Source organism: Etheostoma cragini, chromosome 10, assembly GCF_013103735.1.
Source record: "Etheostoma cragini isolate CJK2018 chromosome 10, CSU_Ecrag_1.0, whole genome shotgun sequence".
Lineage (NCBI taxonomy): Eukaryota > Metazoa > Chordata > Actinopteri > Perciformes > Percidae > Etheostoma > Etheostoma cragini.
In genome coordinates this window covers 11,159,548-11,179,502 of record NC_048416.1, presented here as the reverse complement: position 1 = coordinate 11,179,502, position 19,955 = coordinate 11,159,548, and the positions used below count along the sequence as shown (strand labels likewise).

The window sequence follows — 19,955 nt, the reverse complement described above, 5'->3', positions numbered from 1 at the left end:
GTGATAGTCTCAGCTGCACCGTGAAGGGGCGGTCCCTGTTGGAGGAAATCATCCCGCCGTAGGGCCACCTATAGTCATCGTTTGAAAATATCTCCTATTTAGAGAAAGTGTGAGTCGACTGTGCGACGGAATCATAAGGGGACAAGTCGAGGGCTATTTGTAAATAGGTAAGGACTCGGTTTCTTCTTTGCATTTATTTATTAGTGATCTTGTTTTAAGCATATATAGGTCACCGTTTGAGTGTCGTGATCGGATGGCACTGGTTTCCACCGTGACTTAAACAACTTAAAGCTCCTGACCAACATTACTGCACATACATCGCTTATGTATTCATTTTCCTGCGTTTTGTATCAGATTAAAACCAATTATTGTCTGGAAAATAATGCTATGGCAAATACAGTCAGTCAGGCACGGATGCAAACGTGATAGATGGTCGACATCGTGAAATATGCAAGTGGCAATTAAAGGCTTGACCTGCAACACCCAGTATGGGACTGAAGGGAGAATGTGTAATATAAGATTATAGATGGAGCTGTTGGTCTGCAGCCTCTTCTCTGTTTTATTTAAATGTCCTCCCTGGCTACGTGTGATCGGACAAGCTCAGGTTACATCCTCACGATTCCACGTTAAAACCGTGATGCGTGCAGATGTGACAGTGGAGATCGCGGTTCCCTTCCCCCAGCATGCAACGATGTAGAGCTCGTGCAGTACATGCCACCTTCTAGTAGAATGTGATGTCCCTTAAAAAGGCCCAGGCGCAGCCGTGCCATCGCTGCCACTGACAGTAGCCTTACAGGCGAGCTATTATTAATGAGCCCCTCCACAGTTACATTGAAATCTATTTTATTTATTTTTGCCTTTGAATATTTCATGCTTTGACGAGGATGTGAGAAGGGGGTTTACTACAGCCTGACGGCTGGACTGCAGTTGTCAGGATCCACCACAGGAGGCGGTGCTGCATTATTTTACTGTAACATATGGTCCAATAATACACTATATATATATCCATAGAGGTTTGTAGAAATAGATAGAAATAATGTACCAAAAGCTGCTTATTAATATGAGCTGTGCACACATGCATAGAAATAAGATGGAATTCACATTTGGACCCAGTGACAGCAGTGATGGTGACTGACAGCAGGTGTGTTCCATCTCTCCACAGTTATTCGGCCAAGATGGATGTGTTTATGAAGGGTTTGTCTAAAGCGAAAGAGGGGATGGCTGTGGCCGCGGAGAAGACCAAGGAAGGAGTTGCGGTTGCGGCTGAAAAGACTAGAGAAGGAGTTATGTTTGTAGGTAAGAGAACCGCAAACCTGTCCGCAGGTGAATTTACATGTAAATCCTACACAGGCCCTTCGAGACTGCTAATGTTTCTCCCATGTGCAGGAGCAGCAACAAATCAGCAGAGAGCCTATTTGATCAATTAGCTCCTGCAGCATCCTCATTTGTCCTGAAAAACATGCTTAGATTATACAATAACGTTCTTTATTTGAATAATACACAGCATGCTTCCCGCATGAAAGAAAGGAGCAGGCTTTACGACATGGTTTCCTCATAGTTTTCTCTAAACTACACTTGTTTTATTAGTCTAAGTTAAATTGACGGATATGTTACAGTGGACAGCATGATAAGTACAACTGAATGCACTCCTTGAAATTCATAGCAGTTTATTATGGCAGCGGTAATTTAATAAATAAAAAAGCTTGACAGTTTGTCAATATCTTAGTTTTACTTATATAGGCTCATGCAGTATTTAAATAATCAGCATTTTTAGCCTTTGTACGCCATCCAGTATTTACTAGCATTTTTAAAAGGGATGCAGTGGTATGAGGAGTTATTTTGAGGTGCAGGATGTGATACGAGGATCCGAATGTCCTCGTGCCCTCTCGCCTGACTTGACTGACCTCCAGGCAGGGGATGGGAACAGGGGTGGGGGTGGGGCAGCAGGATGGTGGGAGCAACTCTCGCCACATGTCAGTGCATTGGACGGCAGCAGATTGCAAAACAGTCTCATCCCTGCGGTCACCTCCTGGAGACAAACCCACCAAAAGGCTTCTGCTTTTGTGCTTTACAGTGCAGCTTAATTTGTAATGGACACCATTGCAGATATCTGCACAGATCAGTGCCTCTGTTGATTTTAACATGCACAATGTGCCCTAGATTTTTGCCCCAATCGGTTCCACTTGCTTTAGATCATTATTTAAATAAACACATGTGACATGGAGGTGCATTGACACACGCGGCTGGGCACAGGTACAGTAGAAACTGATAAAAACATAGTCTTCATCTCATTGATCAACTTGTGATAAAATTACATTAACAATAAAAAAGGCCAACTTTCACAGTCCTACTCCAGCTTTACACTTCACTTGCAAAATAAGTGCTATGCATTATTTAATTATCTGTCTTGCTGAGCCATAATCCAGGGCTATTTTTTAATTATTTCATAATGATTTGACACCTAAACGATAATACCAAGCTCAATGAATTCAAATGAAAAATGATACCAGCTATATTTTCCAGACCCAACTGTTGTTGAGCTGCTGTCAGAGGGCCCCAACTTTCCCGTGACACACCTGCTGGTAGTTCCACAGTCACGCAGCTCGTACCATTGAACCAGGGTTAGGGTTAGGACAGTTTAGGGTGCATTCAAGAGATGTTGGGTATTCCAGGATAAGTTGTCAGATGTGTCTGCATTAGGATGGAATCCAATTACCCTACATACGTAGCGCTGTGTCCCTCTCACTCACCAGAACCAAGCACGTCTCATTTCAGTCTGCTCCACGCTGTATCCCTTCATGCCATTTGCCTGTGGTACAAAGAAAGGGATAGAACACATCTCTGTGCTTCTGCGTGCTGCTTGTTGAGAATAGTGGTGCCCTAGAAAGCTGCGTATGATTTGCTTGAAGGCCCTCTTGGAGGAGGGGTAAGACCGATCCGATTGGCCCGTGGCACACCTTTTGACAGCTGCTGCAAACCGCCCACCCAGCTGAGCTGAGCAGTCAGCCTGAATAAGGCAAGAGGGGAAGGCGGAAATGAAAAAACCTGCTGTACTTGATCCCAGTGTCACTACTAACAGCGTCATTCATAGAGCGTCGATGTAGTCTACCATGGCAGTCTCAGGATATGGCAGATCCTTTCCGCGGTTATCTCTTTAACCAACATTTGCTAAACCATAGCTACATCCTTAAACTACATTATAAAATATTAACAATCTCAGAAATCTGTTTCAATTATGTCATTAGTTTGATGCATGATCACATTTTAGGTGGTAATCATTTAAGACATTTAAGGGAAAGTTCACATGTGAAATTAACTTTAATGTGTGTGTCGGGGAATCAAGTCTCTTTGTCCTTATGTACTAAATTCTTTGGCCTCAAGACTCACTCGCAACAAGATTTAGTCTGGTAATTTCTAATCACCAAGGTGACTCATCTTTTACACCCTTTGCATTTTCACTTCAACCCTTCACTGGCTTGAAACACATTTCCCCCAAAATGATAATCAAATTATAATTTTGTTTTCATTTAAGGAAACTGTTTCTCATTTGATGCTTAAGGTTTTTCCATGCCGAATAATAAACTTCAAATTAGCATACATCATTTGTAATTATTAATATATTATTAATATATAAATTCTTACCCCCGACTATCATTCATTTGTATCACTGCAGACGTGGTGCGGTAGCTGCACTTTACCAGAGCACATTCTTAAATGTTTGCCCATCTTAGATGTATGTTTTGCTTTGAGGCTCGCCTTTTGTAGTGATTGTTCTATACTTTATCATCATTTCCTCTCTCCTCAGTTGGCTTTTAAAGGCCCTCACGGACCAATAAGGCATGTGATGCCGCACAGTAGAGAGGTTGACAAGGCCTGAGTGATCAGGACCAGTAGGTACACTGATGATTGCCCTATTAGCTTGATGGAGGACAGTGTAGGTGGACGAGGTCTGCCAAAGTTGAGAGAATTGATTGGTAGCTTCAGTTTCAGCCGACCACAAAGTTCAATAACTCTTCACAATAAAGTACCAAGCAACCCAAGTGCTGCAGCCATGATTTCTCTCTATTGCCCGTGGAGCTGTAAAAACACTGAATAAAAAAGAAAATAAACTGATATGGCGTCACTCTTGTGAAAACTGATTTATTGTGAGTGAAAGTGTGACATAATGGGAGCAGTAATGAACAGGTGCTGTGTCCTTGAATTAATACCACTTTTCATCATGGCTGCAGCATCAGTGTGTCATAATTCCTGCTGTCAGGTAGTTGATGTTTTACCTGTCAAGGTGGTAAAGAGCAAGTGACTAGTGATGTTCCAATACTGATACCAGTATCAGAAAAGCCTCTGATACTGCCCAAAAGGCTGGTATCGGGAATTACTGGAGTTTATGAAGAAAATCTACTTTAAAGTAATTTATTTATGTTCTTTTTCCTTTATGACTTCCTGTCAAACTGAATTGTAAAAGAAAGTTCTGTTGCGCTTATTGTTTGTGTTTGTTCATGTTTCACAAAATGTTTAACCTGAGCCAACAAAGGTAGAAATCATAACACCCCCCCACACGGTGATGGGTTACATCTGTTGAAACATAATAAAACATATGACACACTGGTACTGGATTGGTACTTTTGTATACTTGTGATCAAGAACTGTAATCGGGAAGCAAAAAAAGGTATTTACTTTAAACAAAGTTAAGGGCAGGATAAAAACACGGAGTAAATAGCAGTAGTGCTTCAGTGGTTGGTTTCAGGCAAGTGTAAAGTTCCCATATCTACACACAAGAAAATTAATCTTGAAATACATAACATCTTTAAGGTAATTGAAGGAACTCTTCTAACAATTACTTTTGTTTTTGTTCATTCAGGTAACAAGGCCAAAGACAGCGTGGGCACAGGTGAGTTTCTTCTGTTAGTTAAACCTAAACATCGTTACTGTAGCAATCACGCTGTCCCGCTCAGTGATGGTGGACGGTGTGTGTTGTAGGGGGAATATTTGAGTGGTCACTATGTACAGTGTAATAATCGATTAGGAAACAAAAGAGGACATCATGTGCATGCATTTAATCTGTCTGCTGAATCAGTTGAGATATTGTAACATTGCGTGTGTGTGTGTGTGTGTGTGTGTGTGTGTGTGTGTGTGTGTGTGTGTGCCTTTACCGACAGTGGCTGAAAAGACCACTGGAGCCTATGGGAACATTGTCGCTGCCACTGGCCTCGGGAAAAAGGACGAGTTTCCTGCTGACATGAATGTATGTACGCCATTACAGTCCCCAACAGCTCCCTGCTAGCACACAGAGACGCCTCACACACTGCTGTATTTCTTCAGTGTGTTCCTGTTATCAGACAAACTATTACAGTCAGCTGGCCCTTTACTGTGATATGACATCAGAGTAAAAAAAAACTGCAATGCACATTAAAAGTCTTTATATGATAAGAGTGTATATATTATACATTTCCAAAATGCTGTCTTGAAATTGTCTGAAACCTTATGAAAAGGACATTTTCAACTAAATTAAACAGAAAAAACAGCAAATCCACACTTTTAAGGACATGGATCCTGTCAATTCTTAACAAAAACTCTCTCATCATTCTCAAATAGTTTTACTTTTTTTTTTTAATTAGCTAATCAATTGGTTGAGTAAATGTTCAAATCAAATGTTGATTGTTATCAGAGGGTAGTATTAGGTAATGCAGTACAAAATAATGTTTCCAGCTTTACCCAAACCCCTCGCCCTTACCCAAAATGCATTGAATGACACACTTTATGCTTCAAATTGAAAAATGTTTTTTAAAGAGATATTCCACCAATTTAATATTTCACTTCCACAAAGTTGTGGTACTCGCACTTTACAGATTTAAAGGAGAATGGCTTAATCCCTTAATCACTGAATCATACTTTTCCCGGAATGCAACTCAAAAGCGTCTTAACTCAACTCAAAAGCGGTTATTTTTCAGACTTTGCAAAATTTCCTTTAGAGGTACCAAAGATGATAAACAAGTGTTTTCATTGGCTGAGTCTTGCTGACAAACAAATTAAAATGTGAACGCAATGGAGGGCCCCTTGAATTGCATGCATATAATGGAATGACAACAAACTGCCTTGTATATGAATGGTAAACAAACATTTTACTGTAGTTCTTGAGTCAGTCTACTTATGTTTGTTCATGTGTGCATGAGAAAACGTGACAGAGGAAAAAAAAGAAACCTCCGTTCCACATCCAAGCCTCACTTACAGTTGGCATCTTGCTAAAGTTGTGTTCATTAATGTCTGTACAGGATTGTGGTTGTAGCAGAGCCAGATTTAGACAGCAGGGATAAACACGGGCCGATGAATTCGCATGTCGCTTACTTTACTGGTCCCCATCTGTTTTATGCCTCTGCTATGAGCACAGACATTTGCTGTATTTGAATATCTCATACCAGAGGAAACATGATAATAATTTTGAGTCTTTATAAACATGTTTCTCAACACTTGAAAGATTTAAACTTTCCACAGCAGGATTCTGCTTTCCTCAACATTTACAATGTAAAGGCTAAACTGCTGATTGACAGCTTTGCACTTGAGGGTGCCTTGGGATGAATTGTTGTTTCACCCAGTCTGCTCTGTACACAGAGATGCCTTCACTCTTTGACATTGCTTCAGTTCCCAGCTTGTTTCACTCTCTGTGGGAATATCAGCTTTCTTCTACACAACCTGCCCCCTGAAGACCTCTGCTAATGTCCCCACTTCCTGTCCCCTCTCAGATAAGTTTTTACACACTGTTATCTGAGGAGAGAGGTGGAACAGATGTACATTCCACAAACACAGAACACGGAAACATCTACTGTACATATAGCCCTGCTTGGAGATTTGAGTGATACACATTTACTTCATTGTTTTTGTCTTGATAATTGACCTGTCCGTGCCCTGTCAGCATGTTCATATTTTGTCTTTCGCTGTCAGACTGTCAGTGAAACAGGGATGTCCAAAGCCTTCACCCCTCAAGGTTGGACCCTCTCCAGTGACTCGCTAATCTAGTAAATCTGACAGCTGGCTCTAAAAGGCTTCTCTGAGGCACTATCTGAGTGGTATTACTAGTCCTTTCAACACTCTGAAAACAGATATTTAAACTGTAGACATTCTTATCACATGTGCAGCTCTCCTTTTTGTTCAGTTCTAGCTTAGCATCATTAGCATGTGCTGGACGGTACATCTACTCTTTTTACCTGTATCCTGCATTTTTTCAAAGAACAAATGTGCCAGTATTCTGCACATTTAAATGGCACTTACATATCCATTCATATAATACAACATCGCAAATATTACAATACTTAAATAAATCTTAAAGAGAGACCTAAACGGCTTCTGTCACGCTTGATTCTCATCTGAATTCAAATGCGACCTTTTCCCTTCTGTTAGACTCACTCAAAGAGCCTCTTCCATGTTCACTTTTCCCGGGCAATGATCCATCTGATAAGGTGTGTCTTTATGGTGCTTTCCCATTGTGAAGCGTTTAAGGCCCCGCTAATCGTGTTGGCGGGCTTACAGCTATAACACCAGCTTGATACAGTCCATAGGATTATGGCTTGTTCTTCACTGACCTAATTAACTTGATTAGTGCTGGGTTTAAAAAAGAAATGTGTGGTGACCCACTAGCTTTGTTTTAAGGGCTCGTAGTAGCAGCTGCAGCAATGATGGAACGCTGTCTGCTTCACGAAGCTCTCAGATGGAGATGCAGTATCAAGTTATCAGTCAATCGATACACATCAGTTTCACTTTAAATATTGAAAGATAAGTCTGGTGGTATTCTCTATTTCTCTTGATGTCAATTTAACCTACACTTCTCTGTCCAAGTCCAAAAACGCCTACAACATGTCATTAAGCCACCTTGTTGCATTTGGTCACATGCCCCTTTATCATTATTAACACAGGCCAGTGACGTTAATTTTATCATCCTCTCTAGAGCAGTGTTTCTCAAACCTTTTTCAATATTATACGCCCCTTGAATTGCTTAACCCTTTTTTTTCAACACTATTATTGCTTTTTCTGACATTTTTGTCACTTTTTCAATGTTGTGGGTGCTTTTTTTAATGTTTTTTCCAAAGTTATATGATATTATTAATGTTGACATGTTCAGTTTAATTCAAAGGCCCATTTTCTTGTGATGAAAAAACTGACCCGAGGACAACCTGAGTAGTACTCCCTGTCCAGTGCAAAACCTTTTTGGTAGAAAAAGAGTCTTTATAAAGTGGAAGAATACAGCGCTGGCAGTGATGGAGTCACTAAACAACAACCTTATTTAAACAAACATTTATTTCAAGTGTTTAAAATCCATATCTTAATTCATTTAATGTTTTATTATAATTATTTTAGGAATTATGCATGACATATTTTTTAATTTGCATTTTTGCAAACAATTCACGCTACCCCTGCAGTACTCCAAAGTACCCCTAGGGGTACACGTATCCCCATTTGAGAAACACTGCTCTAGAGCACCAAATGTGTATTAGTCCACAGCTGAAAATAGTCCCAGATAAATGCAAAATGTCCTCCTGCTTGAGTAATGTTTGCTGAAAAAACCACAGTTCCCAGCTGTTTAGGAAACTTTTTCTCGTTAGTGGAAAATTAAATTTCTTAGCCATTTTAAAGATTTAAGTCTAAAACATATTTCTATTTTAAAACATTATTGTTCTTACCGTTTTACGGTTATTAAAGTATAACCTGCACTATACAGTTTCTAATAGTTAGATAATTAATGACAGTTTACACGGTGACATCAGATACATATACTTCGTAGTGTTACTCCTCTTATATGTAATATAACTGTGGACGTGTATGCAATGAGCTACTAAGTTTACTTTTACACTTAGCTGTTAAGCTTACCTCGATTGTTGCAGCTAAGCTAACTTTGTTAGCAGCAGCTGCAGCCATGTTGCAGGTGGGTGCATACAGCGTCCACAGCTTCAGTCAGTCACCTCCGTCGCTCTTCCCGGGCGCTACCATCTCGTCTAAAAATGGTCACATCAGTTTTTAATGCAACCAAGATGGCAGCGGCAGTAACGGCAAACTCGATGACTCAGAGCAGCTCTGAACAAACCAATGGGTCACGTCACACATGCTCTGTCCTTTAATCTTAACGGTCTATGCTCTAGCCCTAGTTTTGGCCTTTCTTTTATCAATTGTTTTTGTCAGTGGATGGACTGACATGCTGCTAACATGACTAAAAACTAACGATTTTTTTATCAACATTTAACCGTTGTTCTGAAGATATTTCCATAATCTTCTTCTTACCATCTAGATGAAAGAATATTCTGTCCCTTGCACAATTAAAAATGTTTTTAAATCTGTTTCTGAATCTGTTACTTTCTCCAAACATCTGACAGATGCCCACGCTTAATTTCTATGATGTGAGCCAGACTGTGGATATTGACGTTACCTTCTATTATTTCATATTTTCACACAATTACTTTTTTTACCGTGTTGTGCCAAAAGAGCAAGGACATATTGTCTGACAGGCTGCCTGGATGTGGAACTGCCCCTGCAACTAAAGAAATGGGTTAAGAACCTTTTTTTGTGGTGCAACAGCCTCTGAGAGTCGTTAAGGGTTCTAGGGTTCAGATAAGCTGGAAGTGTGTGTTTTTTTAATAGATTATTTCTTTTTCAGAAAACTGTATGCTGAGCTCTGGGATTTTAATGTAATTATGATGTTCTAGGAAAATGAATAGTTGCTTCTGTTACTTTTTTTCTTTCTTCATCGTCTCCATCTCCCCGTCTCTGTCTCTGCAGCCTGAGGAGTACGGGCAGGAGGCCATGGAGGGCCACGGAGATGCAATGCTGCAGCCAGAAGGAGAGACATACGATGAGTCCCAGCAGGTAATCAGCCTGCCCGACACAGAGGGCATACATGTCTGTGCTCTGCAATAATGTTGCTCACGTCCAGGTGTTTAAATTGAACTATGTGATTATTTAGAAAGTAGCTTTTTGTATGGTTTGGGAATCTGTAAAAAACATAGATGGAGGTTTATCAGAGTTCACCAGCATTGCATAGCTGCACATTTTAGCTGTATTGCCTTTCAATAGCACTTCACACTTACCCTCCACTTCTATCCCACTCAAACACTACAGCATACGTTGAAGTAATCCTTCTTTTCTCTGGGAATGAAATCAGAGTGCTTAACAAGCCAATTGTCACATAGCGAGTACAGTAAATATAGCACCACCTAGCCACACTGAGCGTGTGTGTTTGTGTGTGTGTGTGTGTGTGTGTGTGTGTGTGTGTGTGTGTGTGTGTGTGTGTGGGTGTGTGTGTGTGTGTGTGTTGTTGGTTTGACTATATTTGTGGGGTCCAAAAGCCAGGAGTTCAGTATACTTGTGGGGTCCTGACAGCTTTGTGGGGCCAAAATGCTAGACCTCACAACTTTAAAGGGCTGTTTGAAGGTTAAGACTTGGTTTTAGGAATAGGGTTATAATTAAGTTTTAAGTTAAGAAGAATTAAGTTATGGTTAGTGTGAGGGTAAGGGTTAAGGTAAGGCATTTAGTTGTGATGGTTAAGGTTAGGGGGACTAGGGAATGCATAATGGCAATGACGGGTCCCCACAAATATTGTTCCACAAACCTGTTTGTGTGTGTGTTTGTGTGTGTGTGTGTGTGTGTGTGTGTGTGTGTGTGTGTGTGTTTGTGTGCGTGTGTGTGTGTGTGTGTAGAGCAGACAAGGATTTGGCTCCTGAACCTTCAGCAGTATAAAAGTTAATCAATAGAATTCATTAAGACGTAATTGCTTCAACTGCAGTTTACGTGTCAGTATGAGTGCATTTTGTGTGTGTGTGTGTGTGTGTGTGTGTGTGTGTGTGTGTGTGTGTGTGTGTGTGTGTGTGTGTGTGTGTGTGTGTGTGTGTGCGTGCGTGCGTGCGTGAGGAGGAAGGATTCGAGTCTGACATAGATATTTATTTTTGGAATTTGTCCGTCAGGGGCAAGACAAACTCTGAAAACCTATTGCTTTGTAATCAGTTTTTAATTAGCCAAGATTGAATAAAAATATCCTACAACGCACATAATGTTAAAAAGATAATGCTACTAGTATATATGATTTAAATACTGCGTTAGTTATGTTTTTAGCCAGAACATTGCTACCTTGTTAGAGAATTTTTAAATATTCTGCTTCAATTAGAAGATTTAATGAGAGATTTTGCATGATCTCAAAAAATGTTTAATTTATTTAGTGCAATTAGTCGGATTTTCTTTTCATTTCCACTTGCAGCCTCCCTCAGTGGATTATTTGCATTCATGAGTTAAAGGAATATAACTGAGAAAATTCCCTTAGATGCAAATTAAAAGTGAATTTCTCAGAGGCAGTATCGCTTGTGTCATCCATGTCCTCCTCCATCTCTCTCTCTCTTCCGCATCGCTTTCCCCTCCCCCACCCTTTGCTACACCAGAATGGGTGTGGTGATGACGCTCTATGCCTCCATGCATTGTGGGTAATGTCAGGGTCCTCCTGCATTGCTGTGAACATAGAGTCTGAGTGCTGCAGAGTGAACCAAGCCCTCTTATTGAGGATTTAGGAGATAAAGCTCCATCTCATCCAGTATCACTCTTGGTTTTTTCACATCAGATGACCTAAGCCTAGGTGATTTTTTGTTATTATTATCATCATGTGCGTGGAGGAGGCCTGTGCAGGGTTACACGGATGCTGGGAATGTGATCACGACACGCCCTTGAAGGTGGTGTAGGATTGTGCTGCCCTCTGCAGGCTGCAGAGGGGCACTGAAGCAGCAGAGGAGCTTACAGCGGTGATGGAGTGACATCATTACCTTCAGCAGAGCGAGATCTTGTGTTACAATAAGCACTCTGTCACATGTATTCTTCTTAAACTGATAGAAATTGATTTAAATGCAATTAAGTCTAAATTGTACTTTCTGTTGAATTCCAACAAGAACTCTTCTTTTTTCCAGGAGAGCCAGGACTACGAGCCAGAAGCGTAAAAGCACCAGTCCGAGCCACCAACCAACCAGCAGCACAATAATATTTCTAACAATAAAAAGGACAAATGCTGAAACCATTACAGTTATACCATGTTGCAAAAAACAACAAAAAGACAAGCATTCCCACTGAAAAATGTTCTTCCTTCAAGACAAATCTTTGTATTATTATATATTGTAAATGTCATGTTATTAATGTAATGTGTTGGGTGTAGGTAGTTATTGAGATGTAGGAATTGTCCTCTCTGTCTCATTTCCTTGATTCCCTCCCAATGAAATGAGACCAGAGCCAGGGCTTGTGACTTTGTACTTGTGTGTATCTGTATTTAAAAACGTGCAATAGATGTTCATCTATCTTCCAATGAGACATTGGGAGTGGGAAAAAATAAATATGTCCGGTTGCAAGCAGATGTGAAAACAATAATATCCTCCTGAGTGTTGACAATGCCTGTTTGTGGGTTCTTTCCACTTTTCAGCATTTCCTTGGAAATTTCTTTGAACCTTTTTCAATTAAGAGTTTTTTACATTGTATCTTTATAGTTGCTCGTGAAATCATTCCAGTAAATCTTTTAGAAATTGACAGAGTATACATGTTTGTGAGTGTGTGCGTGTGTTTTTGTGTACTGAAGATTTTAACAAGTTAAAGTCAATATATTATGTCTTGAAATCATAATGGTTGTCATATCAATATGTGCTTTACATTGCAGGACTTGTCAGTATAAAGGTTTATGTGTTAAGCCAGACATACATTCCTCTGTAAATAAAAAAGTAAAAAAGAAACCATTTGTTAGTGTGGTCTGATGATGTTTAAACTCATCACTTATTAGATTTGAAACCTCTTGTAACCAATTCTGTTTTTTTCTGCCTGTTGAGCTACATAAGGATCTATTATGCATTGTCCTAACATGTTTTCCTTTTTGCTGTCTCTTGTCTGGGGGTTTGATTACAGGATGTGTAAAATCTGCTGAGTGGGCTCTGGCAATAGGGAGGATGCTGCCATAGTTGGGATGCCAGGCTGATTAGGCCACTGTGGGTGTGTTTTGTTGGGGTTAATCCGGCTGGAACGTGCGGGTTCGGGGTGTTGGGCTCAAACAGAGAGTATTAAACAGCCTCTCCCACTGCTGTCAGCTCAGACGGATGTGTGGACGCTGCAGGGACAAAGACAGGAGCCATGGCCTCGTTCAAGAAATCCTTTGAGAGCCTGAAAGGCACAAGCCACTCGGCCGCGAAGGGAGTCACAGACACTGCAGGTACAAAACTACTGCTGCTACACTACTACCACAGGGCCAGTGTAAGGTCTGGTAGACAGAAGGCTTTTCTTTTCACTATGGTTTGTCTTGGTTTGGTTGAAAAAGAGCCACTTGATGAAAACATTTCAATAAATCTATTTATATTTTTGTTACAACTGTTTGAAATTATCTTTTACACGCGATTGTAAAAAAAAAAAACTTTTTTCCTCCTGAGGTCAGTCACTGTTAGTCCCTGTCTCTGTGTTTTTCAGTGCAGGCAGCTCAAGAAGCTGTGCAGCAGGTGGCAGACTCCTCCAAAGAAACAGCCAACACAGGTAAAGTGCACACTCCTCTGTCTTTGGAGCATTATAATATTACAGAGTGGAGACATATATTACTCTGAGCAAGCATGTGGGCAGGGGACGAAAATACTTGGCTCTCAAATCAGTTGATATAAGATAAGCTCCAAAAATGCCCTCTTATTTGGCTTACGTAACACTGTGTGTAACAAAGGACTACAAATGTAGCATGGTTAAATTTGGTTTTATATGCTGAGACCTCAAATTGTTACAATAAATGAAATCTGTTGGATATGAGCTTTTAAATGCACGATTATATGCTTACACTTACCTTTGCATGTGACTTGATAAAGGTTTAACCCTGCACAGCTTTCTTCAGTTTAATTGTTAGGATGACATCCTAAATATTTCTCCTCTGCTACACTCTGCCTCTGAAGCTGCTCTAGAAGCTGGCAGACAGACTCAGGCAGCCATAGGGAAAGCTGCGGACAAGGCCACGGACACAATCAAGGAGTTTGGACAGAAACTGGAGACCAAATGATCCCTAAAAAATGAACATTTCTAGCTAAAGCACTGGAGCCAACTTGTCTCATCATCCATATTAGACAAGTAATAATGTTGGGATGGCAGAATGTTGGCATCAGAAAACCTAAAAAAAAAAAATATATATATATATATATATATATATATATATATATATATATATATATATATATATATATATATATATATACATACACACATCTACATATACACAGCTAACATTCCAAAGGAAGTCTTTATAAATTGTCTTTTTATTTCTTATACTCCTCTCACCTTTTCCCATTTGTGTTACTTGCTTTAATATAGATTTCATTATATGTGACTATTTTGGGAAATAAAAATTGGTGCCAACTTGTTTGTCGGGTTTTTCAATAATTTGACTTCCTGCTCGAGATAACAGTGTTAGTAGCTGTGTGTGCTGCATCCTGTTTGTGCTCCCTAACGAACCATCACGGTCATTATTAACCAACACATTGCTGAGAAGATGGCATTTGGCAAGCTGATGGGTCCTGATGAGAATATGATCAAGGCTGTCTACCTTGGCCCTCAGCAGCATACCTCCCTGCTTCCCACTAAGTGGTTGCTAGGCAACAACACTCTGTGGCGGCCGGGGATTGGTGGAGGCCTTTGAATTAATGGTCAGACTACTACTGTCAGTACATAGTGTCCTGGACGAGCGGCAGCCCACCGTTACAGTAGGAATCATGAAAGGGAAGATTCTTAAAAATGAGAGCAATTTAAACATCCTCTGTCCCACACGATTGCTCAAAGCGACCGAGGTTCCAGAGAAATATAGGTTGCAAACTGGAGGGATTTGGAGGGAGGAACAGGAATGAAAGATGTGGGGGTTTTTACAAGTGTGTGCATGTGTGGGAGGCGCAGCTCTTCTTCCTCCAGGCTCCTTAAGCTGATATCCCCCGCTGTCTTTCATGAGCTTTCACTGTTGCAGCAGAACACTCACATTTACTGATATTTCACATATCTTCTGCATAAGACCAGAGTTTGAATTGCCTTTCTGGTCCAATCATAAGCACGCGATGGTCTGCTTTGACAAAACACAATTTGTTTAAGAGGAACTGCCTTTTATTTCTCATCTTACCTAAAAGTAGCGATCCATTATAAAGAAAAGAAATCCCTCTTCCGCAGACTTCACCCTCCCTCCAGAAGCCCTCGCACTGATCATCTGTAGCAACATGAAACCCTTTATCTCCAAATCTTGCCTCCTCTAAAGAAAATAAAAACAATGTCCACCCAAGCCAGTTCCCTAATTTAAAGGTGTATCTGTCTGCACACAGTTTGCCATTGTTGTTGCTATGAGAACCTGGAGTTAATTACTATGATTTATTGATGATTATAAAGCTGAATAGAGATTTTGTCATTAAATTACCACTCACTGCCAGAACCCGACCATGGTTTCCAGGGAAACTGGAGAATGTGAAGCTTTTCTATAGACACAGCCACAGCTAAGAGAGCGAGGATTGCCTAACATAGATTCTTCTAGGGACAAACCTGCAGCCACTGCAATCCCTATCAATCAACAGGGGAGCTGTACGGACAGATGTGGGGCACTGTCAACAGGGGGATTTTGCGATGTTTGTCCCAAATGTGAGAGAGAGAGTTGTGAAGAGACTTCAGTCTGACTTGGGCTGCTGAGGTATGTACGTTACTCGTGATTCCCTGCAATTTGTTTTATCCTGTCTGTTTTCATACAATAGTTAAAATTTGAAGTGATCTATGTCCCTGTGCATGACTGTTTCCCATGTGATTATGGATTAAAATAGAACTTAAAAAGGAAATGTGGATATGTTTTTAGGGTACAAAGGTGGAATTTGATATATAATTTGACAGTAAAATGTTCAAAAGATTTGACATACAATTTAATCGTTTGTTTGTTTTATTATTAAATATCCTTGATTTCAGTGTCCTATGATACAAAATGTGCATCTTTGTGTTTCTATCAAATAGTAGAAACGATTTAACTTGGGTTCATAGCAGTGTTTGCATACCTGATATCGATTTGCATGACAGAATCATTTTTTTTGACCCAAAAAACAAACCCTTAATTTTATCCTCATGCTGGGGCTTGTTGTTATAGTTACTGACTACGTTTGTACAATTTGCACAAGACAGACAGCGTTGTGTTGTACCCTGCAGGTGCTTCCAACACTTTAATGCAGAGACAAAATGGGAAGTCTGAAAGACAAGATGAGAGGTCTCAGAGAGGACCGCAAGTCCTGTGAGAAGACAGATGATGGCGAGCGTCCAAGCGGCTCCGATGGCAGCGCTGAGCCCGCGGGACCGCAGACAAACACGAGTCAAGAGTCAACAACTCATCAGCCAAAACGTCACATGAATGCCAGCTACGTTGAAGAGAGAGACGAGAAGGAAAATTCCAAAGATCAAGCGCTTTCAGTAGAGGGTTGTGTTAAAGAGTCTACGCAGACGGACACCATCTCTCTTACAAAACACACTGAAGATGAAAAGACAACAACAGCAACACATAACGACACGGCAGTCTCTAATCAGTTCCTGAGTGATGGAGTTGGAGTTGGTGAAATTCGGGGGGAGACTTCTAGGGATAAAAACATGGGTCATGACAGAGAAAAAAAGACAGCCATTGAAGATGTATTTGTGCCTGTGCCAGCAACCCCAGGCCTCTCAGACCCACAATCCCCTGCTCCTTCTGGCCAGCACCACATGCCCACGCAGGTCAGCCTGGAGGTGGTCCAGTGTCGCTCAGCAGCCACCAGCCCCATGACACCTCCTCAGGGAGGCCATTCCTTCTTCTTCCCAAGCTCTTTTGGGAAGTCCGGAGCTGTGGGTGCTGTCACTAAAGATGCTGAGCTGCAGGTGGGTCATCAGGTGGAGTTCTGCTCTGTAGCCACATCCCCCATGACACCGAAGACGCCCTCGGCCACAGCTTTCCCTGAGCTCAGCGACAGAGAGACGATACAGAAGCAGAAGGAGGAGATTGTGAAAAAGAGTGACGCGCAGAGGGAAAATGACAAACAAGAGAGTTCTCCTGTTTCAAAAAGTCTACAAGAGGCTGAGCCAGAGATAACGGGAGCTTTGAAAAGTATCATGTCAAAGGAGCTAAATGAGGGCTTCAGCTTGAATGCATCTCCAGAGTGCTCCGCCAGCTGCACTGCTGCCGGGTTGATGGTTTCACCTGTAACTCTGGGGGATAGTAATCAGCAGTGTAAACAGCAGAGGATGGGAAGTATGGATCAAGACATCACAATTCTGGTGACCCATTATGGAAACAATGAGGAGGAAGAGGGAGACAAGTCCGAATCATGTTTTACCATTGAGCCAGAGATGGTCAAAATAGATGAATATGAGGAATTAAGAGGGAACAATGGTGATGTAAAGAGGGAGGATTGGATGGAAATTATCTCCACAGGAACTGTTGCCCCTGATGTACAGGACACCTCAAACTCCAACCCTTCACCAAACAAAACTGAAGAATCCTCTGTTTCTGCTTGTGACGTACCAAAGACAAATGTGAATGCTGAAAATTCCAAGGTGGAAGAAAACAAAGGTGCATGTGGAGAGTTGAGAGACGTGACAAAGCCTCCCATCCCGGAATCTCCAGCTCCCTTCGGCTGCCACAACATCCGCACTCAGGTGAGCCTGGAGGTGGTGCAGTGTCAGTCTGCGGCCAACAGCCCCATGACCCCTCCGGAGGGGGACCAAGCCTTCTACTTCCCTAGCTCTTTGGGGACGTCTGGAGGTGTCGGCACGGAGACTAAAGACGCTGAGCTGCAGGTGGGTCAGCAGGTGGAGTTTCGCTCTGTCGCTACAGCACCCATGACCCCTAGAACACCCACCCTTATGGCTTTTCCTGAGATCAGGAAGAATGCAAGCATAGAGGAGAAGATAGTAGAGGAGGAAGAGGATGCAAAGGCGCAGGTGGTGGAGGACAAAGAGGAGGAGAAAGTAACCGAAGAGAAAAAGGTGAAGGCAGCTGAAGAGGACACAAAGGAGGCACTAGACTGTGCGGAGATAAGTGAGGAGCCGGTGCAGGAAGTGAACTGGGATGAAAAGGGGATGACGTGGGAGGTGTACGGGGCGGTGGTGGAAGTGGCAGTGTTGGGCTCGGCCATACAGAAACACCTGGAGAAACAGGTGAAGAAGCAGAAGCCCTCCATGCCTCCCCCTCCTCCGCTCAACCCCTCAGCCATGCCCCTCACTTCAGAGTGCATCAAGGGGGGTTTTGATTCAGGTAGGGGCCGGGCGGGGGAAAAGGGAGAGCGGGGCGGGGAGGTGAGCCGACGCAGAAGAAACCCCTTCCGTCAGCTGATGGAGAACATGCAGCAGCCACATTGTTGCTCCAGAGCTCACACCGCCGAGTGACACATGAATCCTGTCGAGAAAACAGCTTGTCGGGGGATGGAGAAAAAAAAAAACTGATCACGTGATATGTGTGATACGGTGATTTACTTCAACGGGACTTAAAAATTGTGAGACTCAAATCACCTCACACGAGACAAAAAAAGCACAAAAGCATTTATTATCCAACTTTTATCATGGTTCATTGAGAATCTTTTTTTCTCTTTTTCTCTCTTGGAGTTCCATGTTCCATGTTAGCTCTTCTCCTTTAATGTTTTTCATTTAGATTGTCCACTGAGTCATTTTAGCTTTTGGGGTTTTATTAATTCTCATTGTCTGAGGTGCACCTCAGACAATAGTGCTTGAACGCTTAACACAGCTTTAACTGTGGGAGATGACAGTGACAGCTTTTGATTGTGATTTATTGTGTGATTTTCTTTCAAATGTATGTTAAGGTAAAATTGATCCCTGGCATGTGTACCTGTGTGTGCATACTGTATGTGTGTGCGTGCACGTGCGTGTTTGAGAGTGTATGTGTGAGACTTCCTACCATTAGTGCAGGCTTTTGTATCGTATTATGCTTTTAGATTTGGCACTATGCTTTGACCTGTTTGTGTTGTGAAAGTATAAAAATTTACAAATGGCAAGAACAATCATCACCTGATATGAGAATATTTTTAATCATTACTAATTAATGTATTTTAATGCCTTGATTCGTGATTCAGTTGTATGTGATGAAACCTATTTTAAATGTCTTTTAATTCAAAGGTTGTTACAGTGCCAGTGGTGTTCATACGTTAAATGAATTCATAAAAACAGGTTTAAATCCACATTTGGAAAAACTGAGTTTATTCACTTTGCACTTGTGATACATTCATTAATATGTAAGTAAACAGTGATAAAATAATATTTTTCAATCCACTGCTTGTAGGAAATCACTCTGCATAAGTCTTTTCTTTTTAAATAAGTATCTCAAACTCAAAACAATCCAAGACAAATTAAAGAGTTAAATTAAATGAAATTAAATAAGTAGTTCATTCATGCATTGAGATCATGCAATATTTTCTTCTTTTTGAATTTTCGTTTCTAATAGCATCAGATGCAACAAAAATCACCATTGTATGGGACATAATGTATAATACAGTTTATTTCAAAGCCAACCAAACAGTTTTTAAACCGTCGCTTAATATATTAACAACAAATAAAGTAATCAACGTGTGCAACAAACACTTGTTCTTCCTTTGCTTCTGTCCAATTTCCCTTTGTCTAGATAACGTTGGATAAGTTCGCCATTTGGGGAAATCTGCTCATTTGCAAGAGATTTATTTATTTATTGCACTCTCATGGGTTTGCCCTAAATGTGAATCCACAGCCAGCAGGCAATTACTGTAGTAATTACTTCCGCATATAAAGAGCTTTTGGGGTGCCTTTAAATTTTGAACAGAACAAAGCTGTTTTTCCAATCTTAATGCTAAGCTAAGGTTACCGTCTCCTGGCTGCACCTTTATATGACAGTAGCGTCGATCTAAAATCAAGTAAAATAAGCATATTTCCCAAAATGTCAAACTATTCCCATAACTGTCAGACAGTTGATTCAATAA

At 41.1% G+C, this 19,955-nt stretch overlaps 2 protein-coding genes across 2 annotated transcripts in view; both read left to right on the top strand.

Moving 5' to 3' along the window:
* The window catches only part of sncb (synuclein, beta), a 12,743-nt gene extending 25 nt beyond the window's left edge, over window positions 1–12,718 (top strand). Inside the window, exons 1-6 of the mRNA XM_034883305.1 lie at window positions 1–167; window positions 1,163–1,296; window positions 4,859–4,888; window positions 5,157–5,242; window positions 9,760–9,846; window positions 11,925–12,718. The exon at window positions 1–167 is cut by the window's left edge and continues 25 nt beyond it. Of these exons, the coding sequence (XP_034739196.1) occupies window positions 1,176–1,296; window positions 4,859–4,888; window positions 5,157–5,242; window positions 9,760–9,846; window positions 11,925–11,954 (354 nt within the window). The 5' untranslated portion in view covers window positions 1–167; window positions 1,163–1,175 and the 3' untranslated portion in view covers window positions 11,955–12,718. The remainder of the gene's footprint in view (window positions 168–1,162; window positions 1,297–4,858; window positions 4,889–5,156; window positions 5,243–9,759; window positions 9,847–11,924) is intronic.
* A 2,066-nt stretch (window positions 12,719–14,784) lies between these two features.
* LOC117951513 (G protein-regulated inducer of neurite outgrowth 1) lies at window positions 14,785–19,581 on the top strand. Its single transcript, XM_034883258.1, has 2 exons — window positions 14,785–15,676; window positions 16,177–19,581. The coding sequence occupies exon 2, from the start codon at window positions 16,207–16,209 to the stop codon at window positions 18,376–18,378; it is 2,172 nt and encodes a 723-aa protein (XP_034739149.1). The 5' UTR covers window positions 14,785–15,676; window positions 16,177–16,206; the 3' UTR covers window positions 18,379–19,581.
* The last annotated feature ends 374 nt before the right edge of the window (window positions 19,582–19,955 follow it).